Genomic DNA, 20,350 nt, shown 5'->3' with positions numbered 1-20,350 from the left:
CAGCCCTTCTAATTACTTGTCCAGATTCCCTTCCCTTGTTTTGTGATCTTCTTATTCCCATTGGAGCCTATAGATCGACAAAAAATTAAGTTTTCGGTCCACCGATCCTAATCAAAAGAGGCATGCTTATTCTTTGGCCCGATCCCCTTCTCTATGTAAAAATTCGCGATGTTTGGGTCATAATTGCGGCCTCTAGAGCGACCAGAAAAACCGATAAAAATTAAGTATTTGGTCCATTTCATCCCCTAGATATTAACCGATCTTTAGCAAAATCAATAGGGGTCTTCATTGGGCAGAACCCATCGTGAAGATTGGTCCATAACTGTGGTCTGTATTGTGCTTACCAAATATAATGGACAGACGGAAGGACGGACACACATGTCTAGACCGACTCAGATAGTCGAGATATGACGATCGGTATACTTAAAGGTGGGTCTAGGACCAATATTTCGCGGCGTTACAAACTCTTGGGGCTGCACAAAGCTATAATACCCTGACAACATAGTTGTCCACAATTTTTGTGGTAATACATCTTGGAGATATTGTTTTTAAATCGGCATATATAGCTCCAATAGTGGTTGAGAGAATAATGTTAGTTTCAGAATTTTCTGTACTTACCTATCGACTGATATACAGCATAAATGCAATATGCTTGCAGTTGAAAAATAGACATCCAGACTATTCCACAAATCGCATAGGAATGGACTGAAAAGCCAGCTGGAAATGAAAAGAGAGAAAAATAAACAAATTAAATAACTTCAACTTCAAACTACAATTTTAAATAAAATATAGAACATATTCGAATATTAATTTAATGTGATGAAATTGAAATACATGAAAATGTTCCATTTATGAATTGAATAGAAACCACGTCTTTAAGTTTCATACATAAAAACATATGGAGGTCTTTAACATTTTTGAAGTAATGCTTTTGCTTCTTTAGATGATTGTTTTCAAATGTCCATGATGCGTATGTATATGTTCCTATATATGTATATGTTCGTATATGTGTATTAACATCCTACCATTTTCCATTATTGGCCATTAGAGAAATCATTGAAAATGGTCAGATCAGACATTTTCCCCGTACACTCATATGTTGAACGTTATCTTTTATTTCCTTAACGAATTCGAATGACTCTGGCATTTATTCATATGTGTTTTGAATATTTTATGAAATAACAGAGTGTTACTAAAACACACACATATACACACACACACAAAAATAGAAACTAACATGTATTTGTTGCCAAACATGGAATGTTATTTTTTAACGAAATAACGAAAAACTGAAAATTGAATTAAAGACACATGCAAATGGTTTTCAATATTCATAGCATCCAATAATCAAATTATGATATTTATATGAAAATTGAAACAAGTTTTTAAAATTAATACATTTATAGAAATACATATGCATATACACATGTATGTATAAGTGGTAGTAGGTTGTTGACTGCTGGATAGCTATAAAACAATAACGAAGTGCTATGCTTTTTATATTGTTAAGATGTGTTAAAAATTTTCGTTATACTATTCCAAAAAATTTAGAAATTAAAAAAAAAACAGTAAGGAAAGTAGTAAAGTCGGACGGGGCGTCTATATGATCCGCTTCACCACTTTGGGTATATTCAATAGATGAATCCTAACAGATGTCGCGTTTTTGGACCATTAATATGAAAATGGATCCATAAACATTTCATTCTTCAACCTATAATTCTTGTTCTTCTTCTTATAATGGGACAAAATTATGTAAATAAATAAGCAAATATCAATCCGGGTGTCCGATTAGATAAATTTGAATAGTTTGGTACACTGTTTACTAAAAATCGGACCAAAATATACATGGGAGCTATATCTAAATATGCACCGATTTTCAGGAAACTTGACACACATCATTCTAGACTTAATTCAGTACGCTATGCCAAATTTCATGCAAATCGAAAGATATATAGGGACATTGGTACACCATTTACTTTTAATCGATTGAAAATTTATATGGGGGCTATATCTAAATCTGGACCAATTTCCAGGAAACTTTACACACATCATTCTAGACCTAATTCATTACGCTATTCCAAATTTCGTGCAAATCGAAAGATATCTAGGGACTTTGGTACACCATTTATCTTAAATCGGACGAAAATATATATGGGATCTATATCTAAATCTGGACCGATTTTCAGGAAACTTAACACACATCGTTCTAGACCTAATTTAATACCCTGTGCCAAATTTCGTGCAAATCGAAAGATATCTAGGGACTTTGGTACACCATTTACATAAAATCGGACTAAAATATATATGGAAGCTTTATCTAAATTTGGACCGATTATCACGACACTTGGCGGACATAACTCTAGCCTTAATTCAGTACGTTGTGCTAAATTTCTTGTACATCGAAAGATATATAGGGACTTTGGTGCACCATTTGCTTTAAATCGGACGAACTTATATATGGAAGCTATATCTAAATCTGAACCGACTTTTCCCAATTTCAATAGGGTTCGCCCTTGGGCTAAATAAATGAGCTGTGCCAAATTTCATCCAATTCGGTTTATAAATGTGACCTGTTTGTTTAAAATTTAACACCAACAGACGGACATGCATAAATCGACTCAGAAAGTGATTCTATGCATATTCTCAAAAGGAACTCTAGGTCTATATCGCTTCCTTTTGCCTCTTAAAAACATATGCACAAAGACATAATACCATGTACCATAGTCTCGTGAACCGGTGAGCGGAGCAGTATATTCGGACGGGGCCGACCATACGACACCCTACACAACTATCACGGAAATCTAACTTTATGCGGATGTTTATTCCGAGCCTGAGCAATATTTCGTAACATTTGCACCCTCTTGCCCGATTAGAGGTCAACAGCACCGCTCCCATACACTGACATAATTTCCGAATATTTTTAATATTCAGTACAGCCCTTCTAGTTACTTGTCCAGATTGCCTTCGCCGTGGGTTGTATGGTGATGTTCGGCTTATAACTGTGGCCTATAGATCAATTCGAAAAATACAAAAATATTATGTTTACGGTCCACTTCATCCCAAAATTATTATCTGATCATCACCGAAAATTATCGGCGTTGTCCTTGACCATAACTGGAACCCCACGAAAAATGTCAATGTGATCAACGCTATCTTTCCGTCCTCTACTATGGTAATGGGTTACTAAATAATATATGAATACATAAGCACCTGTAAATATTTAAGTGTAACTCACACATCCAAGTACATACGACAAAATAATTGGTATCGATTTAAAGGTCAACCACTCCTCTTGGATATATTATCAACTTCTCGGGTCTATGTCCTTTAGGAGTAAATATATACGCCATAGAATACAAATTTTGTAATTTTTCACCCAAAAGTCAGGGTCCATTTGATCCGTTTAATATTGACCAATATTTATCAAAGCTAGCATGCTCATTCTTTGGCCCGATACCCTTCCCCATGTAAAAATTCGCGATGTTTGGGCCCTATTTTCGGCCTCTGGAGCGACCAGAAAAACCGAAAAAAATAGTATTTGGTCCATTTCATCCCGTAAATCTTTACCAAAAACAATAGGGGTTTTCATTGGGCAGAACCCATCCTACATGCACAATTTCGTGAAGATTGGTCCATAACTGTGGCCTGTATCGTGTTTACAAATTATAATGGACAGACAGACGAAAGGACACACATGTCTAGATCGACTCAGCTAGTCGATATAGGACGATCGGTATACTTAAAGGTGAGTCTAGGACCAATATTTCGCGGCGTTACAAACTCTTGGGGCTGCACAAAGCTATAATACCCTGACAACATAGTTGTGTAGGGTATAAAAAAACTGAAGGGTTTTCGGAATATTTCCCTTTAAAAGAACATAAGACAAAATGCGTGGACTTGTTTAAGAATATTTTGTTAAGTACCTTTACCATAAAAAGAGAAGATTTAAAAAAAATGTTTGTGGCGACCATCAAAGGAATAGGCCTGGATTTTTTTAAGGATATTTTTTCAAGGACCATCATCACAATAAGCGCGGATTTTTTAAAGAATATTTTCCAAGGACCTTCACCACAATAAGGGCGGATTTTTTAAAGAATATTTTTTCAATGATCAGCCTAGGAATATTTTTTAAATGTGTATATTTTTAAATATTTGTAAGGAATTAAATGGCTTTTTAACTTGTTAAAAAATATATTTTTATTTTAATTAATTTTTTTATTCAGATTTTAAAGGCCTGTTTGCACACTACTTTGAGTCCTTGTATTTGTTTTAATTTCGTTGCTTTATAATTACTGTGAATTTGGTATATTACACTGCCATTGTAGAATGTCATCAAGTGAAAATTACGAAACTGGGTAATAATGAATGTGGATATATTAGGGTGGCCACATAATAAATATGTAGTTCTCGTGAAAAATTATTAAATGTGAAACAATTTTCTGCAAAAATGTTATTTTCCTCATTAACATGAAAAAAAAAATAAAATTAAGCAAAAATAAAATTCTTTAAGAACTTGCCCGATATTTTTTACAACTAACCCACCTTTGTATACAGCCCACATTAGTTACACTCCGAATGATTTACCAACGAAATTTTATTTTGAAATACATTTAATTACCATGAAAGTTTTCAGTTTTTTTCTGTTTATTTATAAAAACGCTGACTTGCCGGCATACTTCATGTTGGTTTGTTTGTTCTTGGGCTACGCCCCTCGCCAACTGTTACCACTTTCATTTAAAAAATGTCTGTTAGGAAGTTCTTAGGCTCATTGGAGTTTTCAAATCAATGCAGCAAAAAAATGTGACCCAATTAAATTAAATTTAAATCATGTCTCTACTACAGCGATATGCCATGGGGGCAGTTTGTTGAGGGTATTTCTTTGTCAGCCACATAACTAGGTTGGCATTTGAGTTTTGTTTTTTGCACTGCGGTATAGTGAAATTGTTTTAAAGTTTGAAATATAGAAATAAAATGAAGTAGCTCCACATTGGAGCACAAAAAATAGTTGAGCAAGCACATTGAGGCCAATGGAAGTTCGAGACAGAAAAAATATTCTTTAAAAAATCCACGCCTTGTATAGACCCTTGAAAAAATATTCTTTAAAAAATCCACGCCTTGTAAGACCCTTGAAAAAATATTCTTTAAAAAATCCACGCCTTGTATAGACCCTTGAAAAAATATTCTTTAAAAAATCCACGCCTTGTATAGACCCTTGAAAAAATATTCTTTAAAAAATCCACGCCTTGTATAGACCCTTGAAAAAATATTCTTTAAAAAATCCACGCCTTGTATAGACCCTTGAAAAAATATTCTTTAAAAAATCCACGCCTTGTATAGACCCTTGAAAAAATATTCTTTAAAAAATCCACGCCTTGTATAGACCCTTGGAAAAATATTCTTTAAAAAATCCACGCCTTGTATAGACCCTTGAAAAAATATTCTTTAAAAAATCCACGCCTTGTATAGACCCTTGAAAAAATATTCTTTAAAAAATCCACGCCTTGTATAGACCCTTGAAAAAATATTCTTTAAAAAATCCACGCCTTGTATAGACCCTTGAAAAAATATTCTTTAAAAAATCCACGCCTTGTATAGACCCTTGAAAAAATATTCTTTAAAAAATCCACGCCTTGTATAGACCCTTGAAAAAATATTCTTTAAAAAATCCACGCCTTGTATAGACCCTTGAAAAAATATTTTTTAAAGACCATGCCTTGTATAGACCCTTGATGGACATTTTTTAAATCCACGCCTTGTATAGACCCTTGAAAAAATATTCTTTTAAAAATCCACGCCTTGTATAGACCCTTGAAAAAATATATTTAAAAAATCCACGCCTTGTATAGACCCTTGAAAAAATATTCTTTAAAAAATCCACGCCTTGTATAGACCCTTGAAAAAATATTCTTTAAAAAATCCACGCCTTGTATAGACCCTTGAAAAAATATTCTTTAAAAAATCCACGCCTTGTATAGACCCTTGAAAAAATATTCTTTAAAAAATCCACGCCTTGTATAGACCCTTGAAAAAATATTCTTTAAAAAATCCACGCCTTGTATAGACCCCTGGAAAAAATATTCTTTAAAAAATCCACGCCTTGTATAGACCCTTGAAAAAATATTCTTTAAAAAATCCACGCCTTGTATAGACCCTTGAAAAAATATTCTTTAAAAAATCCACGCCTTGTATAGACCCTTGAAAAAATATTCTTTAAAAAATCCACGCCTTGTATAGACCCTTGAAAAAATATTCTTTAAAAAATCCACGCCTTGTATAGACCCTTGAAAAAATATTCTTTAAAAAATCCACGCCTTGTATAGACCCTTGAAAAAATATTCTTTAAAAAATCCACGCCTTGTATAGACCCTTGAAAAAATATTCTTTAAAAAATCCACGCCTTGTATAGACCCTTGAAAAAATATTCTTTAAAAAATCCACGCCTTGTATAGACCCTTGAAAAAATATTCTTTAAAAAATCCACGCCTTGTATAGACCCTTGAAAAAATATTCTTAAAAAAATCGATGCCTGTATTGGTCTCTGAAAAACTATTCTCTAATAAATATACGTCACGTCCCTAAAAATATTGTTTAAAAATCCCCGCCTGTAATGAGCCTTGAAAAAATTTATTTGTTCCTTTCCCTAAGTTCAACTTCTTATCCCCTGTCGCCATTTTAGTGACTTTTTGCTGCAACATTACACTGCAACCAGAGAGTTGATAATAACCTCCCAACTAATAAATCCAAACAAGACAAAATATAAAACGAAAAGATTTTGCAACTAATTTACATTATGAAAACATTCTTAAGTATACTTTTGCCGGATTACTGCATTTGGGTACACAGGAAAAGGCAATCTTCCACTACTTCGTCAAGCGACGACCAAAAAATTTGTTAAAACTAAGTTTTTCGTGAGTAATAACAACAACGTAAGGTTACGTGAGGGGTGCATCTTCGCTGCCAAAAACTCAACGAAGAACTAAAAATTAACAACTTATGACAGGGCAACAGTTTGTTGTTGCTCTACGTAAGAGATTAAAAGCCACAAGAGTAGCTGCAGTAAATATAAGAAGAGCAAAAACAACAACAGCAACAATGCCAGTAAAGATGAGTTAAGAAAAATATTAACAAAGAGTTTATTCTATGGCTTATTAAATTAAACCATGGAAGTAGGAACAAAATCACCCCACCTAACAAATATTTGCTTTTACAGGATATATTTTGTTTCCATAGTGGAAATTTTGGTGAATGTTATAGTTGTTTGTTTTCATGGCCGCTGGGAACATAAATCGTTATCAGAAGCATGTTGTGGTAGGGCTACTGGATAAGCAATACCACAATATTTAATATCAGGGAGAGGTTATCTCAAAAGGTTTAATTATTATTTTTTTGTGGATAGCAGGAAAATGTGGTAAACTGAGCTCTTAAATTCGGCTAGTTGAAGTAATGCAGGAAAGTAACATAATAATATTCGTTAAAATTTACCATGTCCTTATTTATTATACAACCAGGTCCATTATTCAATAAATGCGGTATGTGATTCAAATAAGAATTTGTGACGATGGCTAAGCATACTGACCCAATAGTAAAGTCGGACAGGACCGACTATATTATGCCCTTCACCACTTTGGGTATATACAACAGCTGGCTTCTAAAAGACGTCGCATTCGAAAGACCATTGACACGAAATCGGATGAACTAAAATATGTGATCTGTATCTAGAAGTCAATTTAACAAAAATGAGAAGTTTGGGGCACCATATACTTAAAATCGGACGGAAAGCAGCCTAGCATAGGATTTTTGGTCAACCATTTACTTAAAATCGGACAAAACTATCTAAATCTGAACCGATTTCTACGAAACTTGTCACAGGTTAGATTATACTTATTTCAATACGTTTTGTGCCTTTCGGCCATAGTGTTGGGTATAAAATTCACATCAACCAAATTATCACCAGTACTATTACTATCATGTATCATCGTTATGAAATTTTAACAAGCCAAAATCGAAAAGTGGCTGCCCTATGACGTCGAAAGTCTTACGAATTCTATTTTTTAGGTTTTGAATGGACTATGAGCTGTGTGTCTTCAACATCTTCAACAAGATCCCTATGGCCAATTGTGATAATCTCTTTGAGAGACAACACAGTTCTTCAAAAGAACAATACTTTAGGATTTTTTTGTGAGTTTGTACGTTATATTCCAATTCCGACCATAACAATTTGTTAGTAATTTCCACGCTGGACCATAAACCGACACAGATGTTGGACGAATGTGATTCACAGCTGTAACATTTCGGTTTTCCAAACCCCAGATATGTTTATTTAACTTGATTTTATTTAACATGGGTTAATCGAACAGTTTGAAATTTTCCACCAACCTTTTTATTCCAGACCGACTAGAACTGTGATTTTTGCATATTTGTACCCTCATCATTTTGGTTAATGAAGGTTTTGGACCTATGTCTCTTTGGACTAAATCTGTACATTGTAATATTTCTACCAAATTTAGATTATGCTCGAAGATGGGAAATATCGGCCTACTCTCTCTTCTCCCTCATTTCTCCTCCACCAAAAACAAAAAAAAAAAAAAAGAATAAAAAAAAAAACACACAAAGTAGAACTGTTGTAGGGTTCCCAATCTAATATCTTAAACAAGTTTTTGAAAATGGGTTTACTCATTTTAGTACTTTCTTCAATAAAGGTTTAAAATTTGGAAAATTTATGAACTATCGGTGCGCCCCTTCTGAGACCTTCCCCACATAGTAATTAAATCCAATATAAATCGATGCAAACTGTGCGTATTTTAATATTTTTCCAAGTGTATGTCAAGTCCTCAGATGGGATCCATCGCTTAAAATTTAAAATCTCGAGTCTATGTCCTTCAAGAAAAAAATATGTACGCCTTAGAATAACAAATTAGACCCGCTCAATAATGAGTCAAACTTATTCAGACCTCTTTCTCTGCGTAACATTTCGTGATGATCGGGTCATAATCGTAGCCTTTAGATCGACCAGAAAAACAGACAAAAATAAAATTTTTGGTCCTTTTCTATTGGGGTCTTCAACGGATCATTGGTCCATCTGATCATCGTCGAAAATGATAGGCACCGTCTTTGACTATAACCGGAACCTCTTGCAATAGTGTGGTATATGTAGATGGGTCCATAACTGTGGCCTGTATCGTGTTTACAAATTATAATGGACAGACGGACGGACACACATGTCTAGATCGACTCAGCTAGTCGAGATATGACGATTTGCAAATACTTAAAGGTGGGTCTAGGACCAATATTTCGGGCTGCATAAAGCTACCCTAATACCCTGACAACATAGTTGTGTAGGGTATAATAAATGTCCAGGAAAGTTTTGACTATTTTGTTTGGGAGATACCAGAAGGAGTGGACCGATTTTCCCTATCTTCGAACTTGATTTAAGTTTACAAGAAATATTGCGATGTGCAAAGTTTGGATGAAATTGGTTACTCCCCTCGAGAGTTATCGTGCGCACCAACCAGACGGACGGATATTTTGCAAATAGACTTCAAATAGTCTAAATAGAATTGGTCCAAAGAAGCTTGGAGTCTAAAACCAATATTCTGAGGCATATTTTTGCCATATCGAAGTGTATATAGCCATAAGACTGATGGTATAAAAAGAATCCGTGTGACCTAAACTTGGCAGACCTTAGTATTAATACTACCCCTTACCCAATTATCAATTATATAAATTCGTCATAGCTATTACTTTCCACACTAACCAAGTTTTGAAAATGATTAAAAAAAACAGACATTTAAAAACCAGTGAACTGATTACCATAACCGGGCGGGTCGACCTTATGATACCCTACACAAATGCAATTCAATTTTTACCTACTAAATTCCAAGTCTGGTAAATTTCGCGATACTTACATTCCGGCATTACATTGTATTGTAATATTAAATTATGTAGGAATATGACATCAATAGATTGAATAATGGATTTCTTTTTCCCCAACCTAATATTTCCAACTTCCAACTTATTCCTTGGCCTGATGCCCTTCGTCGTGAAAAATTTCGTAATGTTCGGGTCAAAATTATGCGTCTTTGACCGAAACAGGACTTACAAGCAAAATTCGACTCAGCTAGAGAGTGATATGATCGATATAGTTAAATGTAGGCTTTATAAAATATTGAGGCCAAACCAAAATGAGTAGGGTATACAAATTGCTCCACTTCAATATTAGATAATGATTTCGAAGACCTCCAAAAACCAAAAATAGCATACAATAGTCAGGATAAGTGTCACAGGCCGAGGGCTAATTTATGATTTTTCGACTTTTTTCGATATTGTAAATAAGATAGAAAATCCCAATAAGAAAATGTCTCAAGTTTCTACTCATGTAAGTCAAATGCCGTTAGATCCGGATCTCCTTTACTTGTTCATACTATTAAAATAATATTTTCGGATTCAGAACCTGCATCTAAATTCGAATTTAATTGAATTTGAAACGCTTAATTAATTTGAAAAAATTTAAGAGGTTTATATGCGTGGATTTACATATTTTATAGATAACAAAATGTGGTTACCTATCCATACGATTGTTTGATTTTTATACCCTTCACCACACTGTGGTACAGGGTATTATGTCTTTGTGCATATGTTTGTAACAGGCAAAAGGAATCGAGATAGACCCATGGTTCCTTTTGAGAATATGCATAGAATACTTTCTGAGTCGATTTACGCATGTCCGTCCGTCTGTCCATGTATTTTTGTTAACAAAGTACAGGTCGCATTTATGATCCGATTTGGATGAAATTTGGCACAGTTCACTTATTTGGCCCAAGGACGAACCCTATTGAAATTGGGGAAAATCGGCTCAGATTTAGATATAGCTCCCATATATAGTTTCGCCCGATTTAATGTAAATGGTGTACCAAAGTCCCTATATGTCCTTCGATTTGCACGAAATTTGGCATTGCGTACTTGAATGAGTCTAGAATGATGTGTGTAAAATTTCATGAAAATCGGTTCAGATTTAGATATAGCTACCATATATAGTTTCGGCCGATTTTAGGTAAATGGTGCACCATAGTCCCTGAAAATGATTCGATTTGCACGAATTTTGGCATAGCGTATTGAATTAAGTCTAGAATATCTTGTGCCAAGTTTCGAGAAAATCGGTTAAGATTTAGATATAGCTCCCATATATAGTAACGCCCAATTTTGGGTAAATGGTGTACCAAAGTCCCTACATATCTATCGATTTGCACGAAATTTGGTATAGCCTACTGAATAAGGTCTAGAATGATGTGTGCTAAGTTTCGTGAAAATTGGTTCAGATTTAGATATAGCTCCCATATATAGTTGCGGCCGATTTTAGGTAAATGGTGCACCAAAGTCCCTGAAAATGATTTAATTTAAACGAATTTTGGCATAGCGTATTGAATTAAGTCTAGAATGACTTGTGCCAAGTTACGTGAAAATCGGTTCAGATTTAGATATAGCTCCTATATATAGTATCGCCCGATTTTAGGTAAATGGTGTAACAAAGTCCATATATACCTTTCGATTTGCACGAAATTTGGTATAGCCTACTGAATTAGGCCTAGAATGATGTGTGCAAATTTTCGTGAAAATCGGTTCAGATTTTGATATAGCGCCCATATGTAGGTTCGTCCGTTTTAAGGTAAATGGTGTACCAAAGTCCCTAAGTTTCGTGCTAAGTTTCGTGAAAATCGGTTCATATTTAGATATAGCTTCCATATATAGTTTCGCCCGATTTTAGGTAAATGGTGCACCAAAGTCCCTGCAAATCTTTTGATTAGCAAGAATATTGGCATAGCGTACTAAATTAAGTCTAGAATGACGCGATGGTTTTAAGCAAATTGTACACTAAGGATCCATACCATAGTTCGTTTGGGTATGGCATGGATCTCTGGCAGGTTTGCTTGAAATCGGTTCAGATATAGATATAACTTAGCTTCCATATATAATTTCGACTTATTTATGTTAATTGTACGCCAAATATTCAATGGGTGTCTGATTGAGATTAAATTGTAAACAGTACAGCGACGTCTTTTCGGATACATATGTAAAATATACCCAAAGTGGTGACGGGTATCATATAGTCGGCCCCGTCCGACTTTACTACTTTCCTTACTGTTTTTTTTTTTTTTTTTTTTTGGGAACGCTCACCACTTCCACAACAAATACTAAATATCAGTATTTTCTTACAGATTATCAGTATTTTCTTACAGTCTAATTAACCTTATACATGTGTGTGTGTGCAATCTAAAAAAAAAATAAATCTTTCACAAATCCCTCTTTATTACCTTGAGCACAATTTAAAGGTTGATTATTTTTCTTTTTTTTCCTTCGTCTTTGATACATTAGCGGTTAATTAAAAGAAGCCACAGAAACCCAACCAATGTTACTTTAAAAAATCATCAGCATCTTCTTGCTCTTCATATTTGTGGCCTAATTAAAACGTATGTAGGTTGTAAAGGTCGTTGCTAGGCAAAAACGAAAATAAAAAAGAAAATCTTTAGAGGGTAGCTCTCTACCCTCACAAGATTTATTTCTACCTTCAATTGTTGCATCTTGTGTAACCCAATTGAGTTTTCTTTGGAATTATGTCTGGATGGTAGACGAACGACGACATGTAAGTGTGGAAATTTTCATTTTTTTTTTTGTTGCTGCTGTTTCTTTTTTAAATAAAATAAGGCATATCTGGAACATATGTAAATTTTAAAGAATATGTTTAAGCCCAAAATTTGCATACTCATAAGGTATATGTGTTATATAGGGCATTAAATTGGAAGAGATGAACAAATGGGATTTTTATTTTTGTAAAGATTGTCTTTGGAATTTTGGCTTATGGTTTTGAATATTTTTTTTATTTGAATTTAAAAAGAATAATATTTATTTTAAATACATAAATTTGTTGTCCTCTATTACACTTGTTGTCCTCTATTACACTTTAATGACAAAGTGAAGATATCACTAACACATGACATTACATAATGGCATTCGTTTATTTGTTGTAGTTGTTTTTTTTTTTTGTTTCTGTTCTGTGTCCTTCCTATTCATAAATTTTCATGTTTGTCCTCTATTCGTTTTTTTTTCTTTTTTTCATGTTTTGCTTTTATGCATTCATGACAATTTTTCTGTAAGGTTTTTTTTTTTTTTGTTTTTACATTTTTATGCAGTTTGTTTGGTGCTTGGAACCTCCATTTACGCCGGATGTCAACTAGGAACAAAACTAAAAAAAAAACAAGCCCATGTGCAACAGCAACCAAGCTTTTGAGCCTTATGTCGTCTACGAACATCCAATGGAACATCCAAATGAATGAATGGTTGGCTAAATGAATGAATGAATCCATGTAAGACAGTGTTTGATTGTGTGTTCTTGTGTATTTGCAGCTATGAGTGAATTCATACATGCATTTATGTGTTGTGTAAGTGTATGCATGTTTATAAATTCGTCCATTCGTTTTGCTATAGGTGTTGTACTTACCGTCCCGTTACTTGTACACTAAAGTTAAATGTCATGGCCATTATGGCGACCATAATATCAGCCATGGCTAAGGAGACTACAAAATAATTCGTTATGATTCTGTAAAGAGAGAGACAAGAAAAAAGAAACAACAAATCAGAAAAAATACATATATGGGGGGAGAACATAATGAAGGGCACTATACAGAATACATACACATGTACTCGCATAAAATTATATAGATATGGACTTGAACAGTTGTCATAAGTTAAATATAAGTTATACATATACCCTTGAGTACTAGAATTGTAAATGTGTCTGTGTGTGTGTGAGTGTGTAAGTTTTTACAATAATGCTCCATATCCCATTTGAGTTCATTACAGTGTACCCTTGAATCTCAAACATCGCTACATACATATAACCGCATAATATCTAGTCCATTTTGGTTTGACTTTTTATTGACTTTGAAATGTCATTCAATTATATATTTATGGGAGGTATTCAAGTGAAGTGTTATTTATTGAGACAAAGGAGAATATATATTATATGGCATGGCTTAAACTGTAGCACATGGAGCAAAATATATTAGACACAATATATGTTCTCAGTAAATCGTTAGAATCCCTGCCATATCCAATCGGTCGAAGAAATTCTCGAATTGTGGATTCTTCGGTGTGTTACATCTGTTTTTAGGAATTCACTTTCATAAGGATGAGTGTTTATGGATTTTATTCTGGACTTTCAGAGCTGTTCAGGGCTATTAGAGCTATACAAGGTAATTAAACCCAAGTAAAAACTATGTTAAATTCGGCTCAACCGAACTTTTTATACCCTCTACCATGAGAATGCTATGCAAAATATCTGAGAATACTTCTGTTATGAAAAAAATATGATTTAAAATCTCAAAATGCCTAATAGTGGTGCTACCGTTATATGGGACTATACCAAAACGGGGATCGATATTGGTAGTGAGATTTGAATGATAATTCATAATACCAAATTACAAGCAAACCGGTTCAAAAACGTGTCCAAACTATCGACTTGGATCAATGTTAATAGTTTTTAGTATGGAGATGTGGAGGTACCGTTATATGGGGCTTCCCTCATAACTTGGGTCAATATTAGTAGTTTTTAGTACAAGGATGTGCTATATAATGATATCCCTAAATACCAATACTGGTAGTAGAAAATGAAAAAAATCGCTGCTGCAAACATAAATTTACTGTGAAAAAATTTATTTCGGAAGGGGGGGGGGAGGCGCCCCCTGCGTACGTCCCTGATATATATATATATATATGCTATAATCTTGATTTTTATACCCTTCGCCCCACTGTGGTACAGGGTATTATGTCTTTGTGCATATGTTTGTAACAGGCACAAGGAAACGAGATAGAGACATGGTTCCTTTTGAGAATATGCATAGAATCACTTTTTAAGTCGATTTATGCATGTCCGTCCGTCCGTCTGTCTGTTCATGTTAAATTGTCAACAAAGTACAGGTCGCATTTATTATCCGAATTGGATGAAATTTGGCATACGTCACTTATTTGGCCCAAGGACGAACCCTATTGAAATTGGGAAATATCGGTTCAGATTTCGATATAGCTCCCATATATATTTTCGTCCGATTTAAGGTAGATGGTGCACCAAAGTCACTATATATCTTTCGATTTGCACGAAATTTGGCACAGCGTACTTACTTAAGCCTAGAATGATGTGTGCAAAGTTTCATAAAAATCGGCTCAGATTTAGATATAGCTCCCATATATAATTTCGTCCGATTTAAGGTAAATGGTGCACCAAAGTCCGTAAATATCTTTTGATTTGCACGAAATTTGGCACAGCAGAATGAATTGGGTCTAGAATGGTGTGTGTTAAGTTTCCTGAAAATCGGGTAAAATTTAGATATATCTCCCATATATATTTTCGTCCGATTTAACGAAAATGGTGTACCAAAGTCCCTATATACCTTTCGATTTCCACGAAATTTGGTACAGCGTACTGAATAAAGTCTACAATGATGTGTGTTAAGTTTCGTGAAAATCAAAAATGCGACGTCTGTTAAGATTCATCTGCTTAATATACCCAAAGTGGTGAAGGGTATCATATAGTCGGCCCGTCCGACTTTACTACTTTCCTTACTGGTTTTAAAATAAGTATCTTCAGAGGGAGTGGGCTGATATCCCCTTAATTTCGATTTGGGAAAAATAGTAAGATGCTTGGATGAAATCAATTATTCCCTTTAAGAGTTATCGTGCCCACCAGCCAGGCTAACATTTGTAAATCGACTCCAAATTTTCTGAAACGGATTTGGGTCAAAAGAAACATGGGGTCTAACACCAATTTTTCGATGAGGCACTTTTTTGTCGTAGCAAAGTGTATATACCTTATTAGCCATAAGGCTGATGGTATACAAATGCAGGACTAAACGCGCATATATTTTGGAATATTTTTTAGTCTGGGACGATGTGAAAAGATGTTTCTATATTCGACATTTTTTCCGAGGAGTAATTGAAAACCATTAGACCCTAAAAGGTGAAATTCCACACACTTCGGATGAAAAATACAGGTAAAAATACAGGTATAATTGAACGGATTGCCGAAAATTGTTCATGCTATTAGAACCCGAAATGCAAAATCGTTATCACTTTGATGTGAAAATGTGGCTGGTATCTTCAATATAACCAAAATCGATCGAAAACCTTACATACAATACATGGACCGGCACGGGATTTTTTTTGCAGAAGAATTATTGTTCTCTTAAAAACCTTAACGCCAAATTACAGTTACTTTGGGTGTACAATGTGGCTAAGACCATAAAAATACCTAAAAACTGTTGAACTCCGATATGGGGACGGGATGCTTTTTGTACGCTCCATGTCTACCAAAACATCGAAAATCTATCAGGAGTTGTTTTATTCTCTCAGAAAACGAAATTACCAATTACAGATACATCGGAAAATCGAACAAGGTCTCTATATGTCAACATACAGGGTTGCCCATATTCGACGGACCCATCTGACAATGCCATAACTTTTGACAGAGATGTCACATCGCTTAATGACATACCGCGTTTGAAGCGTCAGTCCAAGCAGATTTTTACCATGAACCAATACACGCCACGCTCTGAAATAGTTGAAATTTACATTCAACAGAAGAAGTCAATTGTGAAAACTCAACGTGCTTTTAAAACATTAAAATGTGAGAAGTGCGCCTTCTAAGAACACCATTAAGCATTTATACGAAAAATTTTCGACTGGTAAGGCTCTTTCTAATCCGAAGAGGCCATATAAAAGTCGACCAAGGCGATCGGCCGAGAATATCGCTGCCGTACGAGCCAGTGTTGAGAGGTCCCCAAGAACATCCCAAAAACGCCGTACAAAATTCAATTGACGCAAAGAACGTTGCCTGCGGACAAGCCTCGTCGATTGGAATGGGCCCAAAGTGTCATCGAAATGGCCGAAGATGACGAGCAATTTTGGAACAAAATTATCATGTCCGATGAAGCCCATTTCACATTGAATGGGACCAAAAATAAGCAAAACTGCCGTTTTTACGCCACTGAAAATCCTCAGGTGATTCAAGAAGTGCCTCTTCATGACGAAAAAGTCACAGTTTGGTGCGGCGTTAGTGCGAAAACGGTCATTGGACCGTTTTTCTTCCAAAATGAAAATGGCCATGCTGTTACCATCAATCAGGAGCATTATCGCGACATGATGACCAATTTGTGATGCCAATTATTCGTCGAAAGCGTATGAGGCAGTTCTGGTTTCAACAAGATGGCGCTCCACCGCACACAAGTCGCATAACAATCGATTTTCTGAAGAATTTGTTTCCGGGCCGTTTGATGTCGAAAAGTGGTGATTTGGACTGGCCACCGCGTTCGCCCGATTTGACGCCGCCTGACTTCTTCTTGTGGGGATATTTAAAGTCAAAGGTTTACGTTAACAAGCCAAGGACCGTAGAAGATCTCAAGGACAACATTTGTAAAGAAATAGCCGCTATTCCGGTCGAAAAGTTTGCAAAAACGATAAAAAAAATGCAGCAAAAAGGGCACAATACGTCATCAACGCCAGAGGCGGCCATTTGAGAGATATCATATTCAAAAATTGATGTAAACAAATCTACTTGGAACAAATTAAATGGTTAACATTGCCAACCGCCAAATTTTAATTTTTTTCTTTGATTTTTTTTTAACATGGGTACGTCGAATATGGGCAACCCTGTAGGCTTACCCCGAAAATATTCTGGCAGGAGACTAAGAATCTGTGTTGACATATTATAGATAAATGAGGTAAGGAGGTTCGTAGTAACGAAAATTAATAATTTTCTTGGAGTAGGTTATGAAACAACGAAATACCAAATTTCCGCAACTTCGCTTTGAAAATTAGACTCGTCTAATGACCTGCATGCTCAAATATATTCTGTAGGGGTTTTTCTATCCCCTGAATCCATAATCCTTTACACTCTCTGAACTCGATTAGATATGATTATAGCTCCTTCTCTAAAATAATGAAAATATCTTACATCAGAATAGATCGGGCCGAGATGTCAAAATATGCAGCTATAATGACAATTTTCAGGCAAAGGGTTTTAATTCTAATAGAACCTGAGACTTATAGCTTTAATATACAAATCATCTTCTCATTTAGCGTGCTATCTGTTCAATAATCAGCAAAAATTTGCAAGAACAATTCTGGCCAATATTGTCTTACAAAAATGTTGACGAAAATACGTATTGCTCCCAAAGACATTCTCAACTCCTGTATCCCTTTTTAAATATATTTGTTTTTGAATACCCACTGACTGTTTTCAACAATTTATTTACTTGTCTACAACCGAAATCTTATATTGGTGTATATATGTATGTGTGTGTTTTCATAACGAGCAATATAATATAATTTATTTTTATGGCATTAAAATATGTTAAGATACCGCCATATTATTATTATCAGCATTAATTATCAAACTTTCATTACCCCCCCGTCCCGACGCTCCATAGGCAGACCCCCATTAACAATGTGCTTAAAAACGGAATTGCCATTTTATGCCTATCATGATGGAGAGCTTCTTCTACAGCAGGGACATTATTCAAGTAAAATATTTTTTACAGACTCTTTGCCGTTGTTGTTGTTTGTCGTTTTTTTTTTCTTCTGTTTTCGAAGGAATGTTTGAGTTATTTCGTCTGAAAAATAAAATAATTTCCTGATGGCATGTTGGCAAGTACTTGAAGAGGACTTTTTTGGTATATAAAGAATGGGAGAAAAGGAGAGAAAATGATAAAGACACTGGTGGCCATTACCGTCGTCGTCGCATACTGCATCGGAAATACTTTGTCCAGGTGTTGCCTTTAATTTGAGGCATTTTTATATAATCACATAAATAACAACATTATGGGCGGAGGCTGAGGTTGCTGTATATATGTTTTTTATGTGCACACATATACATATATATTTTTCGTGGAATTTTAATGTTATCACAACAACACAAACGAACTCTTTAAGTATCACAATATTATTTATATATTTATTATGCGACATATTGTGCGATATTGAGTTGTGGAATGGTTGTTTGGTACTTTTAATTTTCATTTTATATTGTCTTTTTTATATAAATCGTCTATTGAAATTTTCATAAAAAATCATTTTCTGTGGGTAGTATTTTTGTATTTAGGTTAAAATTTTTTTATATATATAAAAATAATTATAATATATATATGAACTTCAGAATACCACAAACAAAGGGAAGCTACTTAAGACTATGATCCTTCATTTGCTGGCCGAGACTAGAAAACCCTGAGGGTAAAAACTCCATTCGAAATCGGGAGGCACCGCTATATCATAGCCTGATATAACGTGGACCGATATATTATTTTCAATACCGTATATATTGCTTTGATATTTGGTATTGGAAATGGTGTATTGGTGTAGCAATATATGTGCACAGTATTAATACTCTATCTTAAATGTTGGGTCATCTATAGTGATTTCAACTGACTAACGGACGGGCATGGCTAAATCGAAATTGAATATTATTTTTATACCTTTAAAGAAGATGTTTTAATAAATACTATTGTGAAGCTGGTTAAAGGCCGAATATAATGGATATGGTATTTGAGACTCTAAGGACATGAAATTTAAAATTACGGAATCATAGTTTGGGAAACGAAACTTGCTCCTTCGAAAAGCCTACAATCGGATTTATCCCCTATGTGGATAAACATGTTTTTCTACAGTGCAACTTTTCTTCAGAATACTTTCATTCGATGGGACTGATATATGGGACGATGCTAAACAGAAACTCCGGTTTTGAAAAAAAGACCCGGACATTAAAACCCCTAAAATCCTTTGGTTTTCTCATGTGGGGTTCAGTCAAAACATTGACCTACATTGACGATTTTCTATTAGTATGTCTTTTATCTTTTGAGATTTATAAATGTTAAATTACACAAACTTCGGTTGGAATATGAGGTGGGACCTTCAAAAGATTTAAAATTAGTCGGGGTCATAATGTCGAGGCTATGAAAATTTCATTTCGAGGATGTAATTTACCTTCTTAGACTTCGAAATGACAAATGACAATCACTTCAATTGGAATATGAGATTAGGAAATCGGTCGTGGTCCCTTCTGTGAGGTTTTTGTCAAATCACAAACCTACAGTTTATATTTTTTTGTCATTGAAAATCTAACACCTTTAAACCTTCCATGTGGGCTAAATTATTTGGGTAGTATGTCTGCTTCACACTGGGAAACCTATCCAAATTTCCAACATTTAATTCGGTTGGAAATTTGGATAGGTTAAATTATATGATAATCAAAGGTTTATTTAAAAATATGGAATATGTGACATAGGAAACATTAATTAAAAAAATTCAACTA

General features: G+C 34.6%; 1 protein-coding gene across 1 annotated transcript in view; it reads right to left on the bottom strand.

Moving 5' to 3' along the window:
* The window catches only part of LOC133334241 (octopamine receptor beta-2R-like), a 52,199-nt gene that overhangs the window by 14,053 nt on the left and 17,796 nt on the right, over positions 1-20,350 (bottom strand). The window contains exons 2-3 of the mRNA XM_061542533.1: positions 13,493-13,591; positions 619-717 (exon numbers count right to left, since the gene is read on the bottom strand). Of these exons, the coding sequence (XP_061398517.1) occupies positions 619-717; positions 13,493-13,591 (198 nt within the window). The remainder of the gene's footprint in view (positions 1-618; positions 718-13,492; positions 13,592-20,350) is intronic.

Source organism: Musca vetustissima, unplaced genomic scaffold (assembly GCF_032173495.1).
Source record: "Musca vetustissima isolate MV318-11 ecotype Yass unplaced genomic scaffold, APGP_CSIRO_Mvet_v1 utg8147, whole genome shotgun sequence".
NCBI classification, from domain to species: domain Eukaryota; kingdom Metazoa; phylum Arthropoda; class Insecta; order Diptera; family Muscidae; genus Musca; species Musca vetustissima.
Note: the sequence above shows the minus strand (reverse complement) of the source record. Positions and strands in the feature narration are given on the sequence as shown.